We start from the raw sequence: 8,037 nt of genomic DNA, 5'->3' as shown, positions 1-8,037 counted from the left end.
CAAGTCTCCCTGCAAGAGTCATTCCAAGGCTTGAACGCTTCTGAGTGGTCTCCACTGTCCAGCTCCTTCATCTCAGCAGTTTTCTCAGGCGTGGTTGCAAGTTAGAAGCCCCTAGCTTTAAAAAGATCAGATGTACAGTTCTCAGCTGAGAGCGGCTGAAGCCAAGTCTCTGGAAAGGAAGCAGGATCTGGCTATCTAACAGGGCCTCAGATTTTGATGGGCAGGGAGCTGAGAAGCACAGCCCTCACAGGGCCAAGACGAGTCCCTGCCCATCTCTCTCTCCAGCTGGGCTCCCCACCAACCGTCCTCACTCCACCAAGAAACCGCCCTCTCCCCAGGAACGCACCACACTCCTTTTCCCATCTTTGCCACCAAGTTTCCTCTCTGAGGTGTCCTGCCACCACAGGCAAACTCCGACTCATCCTTGCAGACATCACACCCGTGAGGCTTCTTCAGCAGGAGAGGCTGCTCCCAGGGTACCACGCACACCCCTGCGGACCCAGATTCCCCATCTCACCACCCACTGTCATGGTTTGTCCCCACAGTGGTCCCCACTGCACCACTCGCTGCTCCAGGGCAGAGCCCGCATTCTGTCCACCTCTGCCTGCTATTGTCTTGCATGGAATGGGCAATGGCTCAGAAAACTATCACCCACTTTTGATATTTCTGTCCTCACTTCCATCCTAGAGCTTGGCTTACAGCCCGTCCTTTCTGTGACAGCTTTTGTTCCTCCCGCTTGTCCTAAAGGGTGAGAATCACCCCTTAAGCTTCAAAACCCTGAAGGCTCATAATCTGACTCTTAAGAAAAGTCTTTACCCTCTGAAATGCAGGTTTATCCAGAAACCCATTCCTGGGGCCCAGATTCAGTTACCAGAGCAGGAGCCACCAGAGCTGGTTATGTTAATGAAGTTAAGCGTGGAGGTTTAGGGCTGGAATGTCTCCTCAGTCAGATAAACATCCTTGGGGGACAAGCTCCCTGCCCCCCCACACCCACCGTCCTCCTCTGTCCCAGGAGAACCTCTGCGGGGCCACCTAAGGTTCTCTCTGCCTGTCCCTCCAGCCAGCAGAGGTCCTAAAGGCAAAGGAATGCAGGAAACTACCCCTTTCCCCAGAAGGCCTCATCTTGGCCAGTGGTGGAGAAATGCTACAGAGAACATGGCTTCTGTCATGGATGCCCCTGCACCTGAGCTGCTCAGAGCGGTCCTTGTCCAGCAGCAGCTCCCAGCCCAGATCTGCAGAGTCAGAGGTGTGGAGATGGGGCCTAGCAACTTGTGATTGACAGAGCACATTTTCCAAGCATGTTAGAAGTTGAGAAACATCCCCCACCATGCACTGCCCCAGCTCTGAATCATCCCAGGGTTTGACCCATTTGCAAAGGAGACCCTTCTTTTCCAGAAAGACTATGCCCACTATGATGCACATGGGCTCCTGTGTCACCAAAGTGAGGACCATCTGTGCCAACAGACAAGAGGAATCAGAACCAGGGAGTGGTACGGAAGGACCATTAAGGCAGACAGGGAGACAAAGATGGATCAAGACTAAAGAAATCTGGCAGGTCTCCACCAACATCTCCTCCCCGGGGAGCCCTGCACAGTCAACACCTCCAACACCTGTCTCTACCTCCCTCTTTTAATCCTGTAGTTTTCTTCCACAACTCTTAACCACTTCTTAAAATTGTATGTTTATTTGTTAGTCTCCACCTGTGGAATATAAGCACAAGGGCAGGAACATTGTGTTTTGTTCATTTTTATAGCACTAGTGTTTAGAGTAGAAATTGGCACTTAACAGGGCTTACTCGATATTTATCGAATGAATGAATGAGTGAGTGACTGAATAAATGAAAGCTCACACACTCCATTAGCACAAGGACGGTGTCTGGCTTGCTTACCTCTGTGAGCTCACCTCTGTCCCCCATGTGCCTGGCATACTACCTTGTAAGAAGCAAGCAGACAGATTCTCATTAAATCAATGAACAGTGTGCATGCACATCTTTTAATGATCAGCGCCTACCCTGGAACCATATTCAATTCAGACCACCCATTATCAGATCTAGGAGGCACTACGGCATTGCTCAAGCGTGTTCGGAGATGGGAGGAGGATGCTGAAAACTTTAAAGGTTGACAGGAACTGTTTTGAGAGCATGGTTTGGCTTTCAGCCAGAGGTTAAAACATGGAGAGCCCAAGGCAATAAACAACACCCAGGGTAGAGGGGGGCTGCAGCTTTTAGGGCATTTGCCTGCCTTCCCACTCACTCAGTTATCCGGGTTCCAAATGTCATTATTTGCCATCATTCAAGTAAGAGACCACAGCCAACAGAATTCCATCATAATGCACAAATTGGACCTTCTCTTGCACTTAGGTTAAATTTAGATTTCAAGTGCACTTCTGTGGGGAAAACGACACAAGGCAAATTTTTCTTAATCAAGTGGTTTCTTTTTTTTTCTTCCTTGAATAGGATTTTAAATTACTTATGGTCACAGACTTTGCTACAGAAAAACCTTCCAAAGTGATAGGAAAATAAGCTCAAAGGGTGACCTTGCCAGGTCTCCATTCAAACACTACGTTTTGGTGCTGAGCACCTTCAAGCCCTGAAAACCCCGAGATCCAGCAGTGCGGGGGGCCGGGGAGAGGAGGGAGGCTGAGGACTTGACGGCATGAGAGGGAATCCCAGAAAAGAGTCTTTGGGAGGAACCAGTTATCAAGAGACTCAAAGTATTTAAAGTTGAAATGAGTGAGAATTTATTCACAACATATGCAGATCTATGAAAGTGATTATGCAAATAGTTGGAAAGGGGGCACTTAAAAATAGCAGCAATGTGGAAGCTTTGGTTTCCAGCACCCTGGATACTAGTCAGAACTTAGCTGCATGTGAATCCGTCTTGGTCTCTTTGGGTCCCCTTATTCTTCTTCATAATGCCAGCATGTTCTTAAAGAAAAGGGGGCAGATTTACATCTTTTTCCTCAAAGCCCAGTGGAAATGGGAGGTGACAAGCATCAGGCTACCTCAGCCCCTTGGTCATCAATGAGAACTCCTTTAATGCTTCTTTATAAGGAGGAGACTTGTATTAGCAGAGCTTTATATAGATAGATAGATAGATAGATAGATAGATACCAATTTCCAGAGATTTCCAAATCAGCAAAGTACTAAATGATCCTTTTCTTCTCCTTCTTCCTCTTCTTTTTTTTTCCCCCCTAATTCTGCATATTTGTTACTGAAGACAGACTGAGAAATTCTGCAGTCCCAGTACTGGCTTCCCATATACTCTGTGCAACTTCTATGGTGCTGATTTTCAGGCCCCCAGTATGAATGGGCAAAAACGCAGGTGACGGGAAGTAACCTCTGTTGTTTGAGGCTCGGTGACATACTTCATCCTGTAGGTTATCCACCTCAGAACCAGAGCTATAAGCATACTTCAAACTCCCATTAACCAGGCGCCACCCCCACCCCCTACCCAATACAAAGCCCCAATCCCCGGGCTGCAAATAGGACTCAGAGGACTGCTCAAACTGCCCATCAGAACGTTCTCGAGTTTTCTCCCAGTGTCGGCTTCTTTCTGTCCAGGACATGCTCCGTGCTGTAGCCATGAGGGCGGATTTTCAATTCCACATAAGGAATGGAGAATTCATGTCCTTTCCACGGCTCCCAGTTCACCCCCTACATAAAAAAGCCAACATCAAGAAGAGGTGCTTGGGAGGAGGGTGAGGCAGGTCACAGTACAAAGGAATGCTTCCTTGCTAGGGAAACCACTCCCTCTCCGCTTAGAGGAAGGGAAAGAGGGGCAAGTGGTGACTGGAACAGTTATGACCAGAGGAAGGGCAGACGCTGGAAACATGCGCCCTCTGCTGGGCAGCTGAGTTTGAGAGGCTGCCGACTTGGAGGCCCCTATGGGTGGGGCTGGGGGTGGGGGTTGAGCCCAGTGGGTGGGTGAGGCCGGAGCAGCAGCTAAGGTAACACAGCGCCCACCTGGCCAGCAATGATCAAATTACCCTGGCCTCACTCTTGTTCTTTCCAAAAAATTAAAGGCAAAAATAAACATATTAATTGGCCAATTGTGTAAAATCATTTTCAATTTAGACTGTTCAGATATTAAGTCTGGGGTAACGAATAGCCTGCTGAAAACTAAATTTCATTTTATGTCTTTTGACTGGTGATCGCAATAATATTTAATTCACTTAATAACCTTGCAACCTGGCCAATAAAGAGCCCAAGTGACCAATTTTATGTATTTTAATTTGTGAAGTAAATAATAAACAAGAAGCTAAATGCCTTGCAGACTGTGAAAAGCACATAAACCAGATGAATGTCTTTTATTAGCAAATATGGGGATGGTTTAGGGCATACTGGCTGCTCATTTCAAATATCTGATCTCTGATCACAGGCTTCCCTGAGTCAGCCCCCATGCAGCCGGATGATTCATGGACCTACCCTCCTTGGCTTCCCTGGGGGCAAATTTCTTCTTCCCTTTGAAAAATTTCATAAGGATTTGGAAGTCCTGCTGCCTCGTCAGGGCCACAGTAACCAAATGTACCTGGACTTTGGATGTGCTGATATTTGCAGTAACATCAGTACAAGGTGAGTTCTGGGAGAGGCGGCCCCCAGAAGGCTGGGATCAGGATCCAGGATGGGAAATTACAAATCCAGGATGGGGACTCCCAGAGTTCATGGAGGGGATGGATTACTGAAGAGTAGGAACAAAGATGCAGTTTTCAAGAAGCTGTGAGGCAGCAGGTGAGAGATGCCTGGTAGCCGGCACTGAGTCAAGGTGATGTTCTTGGGCCACGCAAGTTTGAGAAATCACTGGTAGGAGAGTTTCAGAGCAGGGGAGGTGAGGGGAGCCCTTGAGAACTCTCAGCCCTGTGGGCACACTCCTGAAATGGGGACACTGGTTCAGCACAATGCTCTGCACTGACTCTCACTGGCTCTGGAGGAAGCAGATCAAGGGTGGGTCTGACCTAAGGCAGAAAAGACTCTGCTTTCCTGGTGATCAAAAGACTGAAGAAAAACAGCTCTGGTTTAACTAGGAGAACAACTAGAAAGAGTTATGAAATGTCTGTTATGGATGGAATGTTTGTGTTCCCCTAAAATGCATATGTAGAAACCCTAATCCCCAATGTGATGGTATCTGGAGGTGGGGCCTTAAGGAGGAACTGGGTTTAGATGAGGTCATGAGGGTGGGGCCCCCATGATGGGATTAGTGCCCTTTTAAGAAGAGGAGGAAACCTGAGCTCTCCCTCCATTGTGTGAGGACTCAGTGGAAGGACAGCTGTCCAGAAAGAGAGCTCTCACCATTGAGCCCCAGAACTGTGAGAAATAAATGGCTGTTGCTTAAGTCACGCACTCTGAAGTACTTTCTTATAGTCATCTGAGCTAACTAAGGGTCCCATGTAAACTAGCAAAGAGATGGTGTGTAGCCCATACCACAGGTCTCTATTCAGCAGTGGACCACCTGAGCTCCCCCCACCACACACGGTAAGCATACAGTAAGTGCTGGCAGGGATGCAGAGCGGGGCTGCCACAGATGGGCAGAGAGGGCCTTGAAGCCGAGCAAAGAGGCTCTCTCACCCTGACTGAAGGCATCAAAAAGGTGGGGTAGAACAGAAGGTGTCACTTTGGGGACTGAGTGTGGGCAGAACCTGGGACAAAGAAGTTCACCTGTCACCTACCTCACTATGCTTGGTCTCCCCGTATCTGCCATTGGGGTTGGCCAAGTGGCAGTTCTTGTACCACCAGCCGCCATGATGTGTCAGGGCACAGTTGCTGAGGGCGATATCGTTGTCTCTGTCAAAAGTTGTAAACTTCCATCCGTTGTGATAAGTAAGAGCATCCCCTGCAGGAGAGAGATGAGAAGTGCAAGCCCCGGCTTTGCCCCTGAGCTGGTGGGAGCCCGGCTCCAAGGAAGACTCAGCAGGAAGCCTTTGGAAGCGAGCCCACTGAGGGTCCCATCAGCCAGGGCACTCTTCTCTCAGAAGGGCCAAGATGAGGACACGACATAGGCCAACAGTGTCTTTCCCAGCCAGTCACCCAGCTTCAGGCCTGTTTCTCCAAAAGCCTCAACAGTATTTGTGAAATACGTAAGGATCAAACTCTTCAACCCCCCACACAGTACCTGAGCACCCCTCACTCAGCTGGCCGGCTCCCAGCCTCCCTGCCTCGGCTCGGCCATCCCCCCAGCTACCCAGACTCGAGCTCTGAGCCACATTGGGCAATCCTGGCATGCCCCTTATCAAACCATCGCCTCTCTGCAGATCACCTGGAGCGCCCCCTGCTCCCACAGCTGCCGCCCTGGGCCTGGGTTCACACTGCAGCCTTCCCAGCCCTTCTGAAGCTCAGGCATCTGTTTTCACCCTCTCAGACCTAGCGTCCTCCTTCCTCCCATATAAGGGTGATCACTCCCCTTGCTTGGCAGGCCTGTACCTTGGTTGCACCCTGGGCACGACCTCACAGCCTGCTGTCCCAGGCACCCTGCCTGCAGAGGAGACAGGTCCACCTCCCATGCATCTGCTTTTTCTCGGCCCACACCCTGACCGATTCTCAAAGCCCAGCCCTGAAGAAGAGTCTCCTTATTGATCCTCCCACACACACACTTGAACTCTAAGACATACATACAATTTAGTGCCTCATACACCCTGTCTGGAATCCACTTTAATTAATTACTTCTATTTCTATTTCTCCATCAGTCTTGTCATTCTTTCATAAGCTGATTTTTTAATTCAGCTCAAGGGGCCATAAAGGCCCATATCAATCCCAAACTTAACCAGGTTCTGTTTCTACAAAAACAATGCCAACATTTACATCTGAGCTCTGAGTTATGATCATCTCCACACATATATGCTTATTGGTACCCTCACAATAAGCCTGCCAGGTGGGCTGGGCAGCTTTTAGTCCCTTAAGGACACAAATTCACAGAGGTCTGACCCAAGGATTTGTCAAGGTCACAAACAGCAGAGCCAAGACTCAAATCTTGTTCCTTGGATTCCAAGTCCAGGGTTCTTTCTGAGTCACCAACTTGCCTACAGCGTCCTTATTTCAACACAGAACTTGCATTATGCCAGCAAGAGCAAGCCATCTCCTTCAGTCCACAGCAGTGGCTCTCAGAGGGGATCCCTGGTCCAGCAGCTCAGCATCACCTGGAAACTTGTTAGAAATGCACATTCTCAGGACTCACCCCAACCTATAGAACCCAAAACTGCACTCTGTGCTTTAACATCCAAAGGGATGACAAGAAGCAAGCTAAAGTTTGAGATCTTTTGTCCTGTGACTTCACTCGTTTCTTCGGGAGTCCTCAGGATGCCTGCTCTGGCCCAACACCACGCTAGCACCAGGGAATACAAAGAAGGCCCTTTGTCTCAAGAGCAGGTAAGTAAAGAATTGCCAACACCTTGTGAAAAGGGAGGGTCCCAATTTGTCCCTCTGATTTAGCAGCTTGAACAGCAGCTCCTCCATGCCTCACAAGCACCGGAAGACCGAGCACAGGGCCAGGTAGGCCACTCCCGTGACGGCACACCTAAATGACTCTGCTCCCATGGGTTTGTCCAATGGAAGAAAGGCACACTGTCACTCTATTCACACACATTTCCTCCTTGCAGAGAGTTAACTTTGGCTTAAAACCACACACGATGGCTTTCTTAATGATCACAGCTTACCTAACTTGCAAAGAGAGTTCCCAGAGCTATTTTTTCAGAATCTGTGCAGAGGCTGCTGCTTAAAGATTCATTTGTGGTTATCCAACCTTGGGCACTGGGATAAAGAAAGATGAAGAGGCTTTAGCTTGAGGGTGGGGGTGTTACCTGCAGATGGATTTTTTCTCTTTCTCGGCCATACTGAGGTCCGGAGTATAGACACTGAGTATACTTGTAAATCAAAAAATAACTTTTCTCTAGTCATCAGGCCCCAGCTGGGACAGTATTCTGATTTACTGAGTATATCTCCTCTAAGTAAGATAAAGCAGAAAAAACAACTGTGGCTAGACAACCTCTCTTTTATAGGGGTTTTAGAAGAAAGCATCTGATGAGAAATAAGCAACCCTCACTTCTAGT

General features: G+C 48.7%; 1 protein-coding gene across 3 annotated transcripts in view; it reads right to left on the bottom strand.

Moving 5' to 3' along the window:
• Window positions 1-2,715: 2,715 nt before the first annotated feature.
• TNN (tenascin N) overlaps window positions 2,716-8,037 on the bottom strand; it is an 83,260-nt gene continuing 77,938 nt past the window's right edge. For all 3 annotated transcript variants that reach the window (XM_073216779.1, XM_073216780.1, XM_073216781.1), the window contains 2 exons: window positions 5,665-5,828; window positions 2,716-3,655 (listed from right to left, as the gene is read on the bottom strand). In XM_073216779.1, coding sequence (XP_073072880.1) covers window positions 3,515-3,655; window positions 5,665-5,828 — 305 coding nt within the window. In that variant the 3' untranslated portion in view covers window positions 2,716-3,514. The remainder of the gene's footprint in view (window positions 3,656-5,664; window positions 5,829-8,037) is intronic.

The sequence above is a fragment of the Manis javanica genome, chromosome 11 (assembly GCF_040802235.1).
Source record: "Manis javanica isolate MJ-LG chromosome 11, MJ_LKY, whole genome shotgun sequence".
Classification (NCBI taxonomy): Eukaryota; Metazoa; Chordata; class Mammalia; order Pholidota; family Manidae; genus Manis; species Manis javanica.
This window is presented reverse-complemented; position numbering and strand designations above follow the sequence as displayed.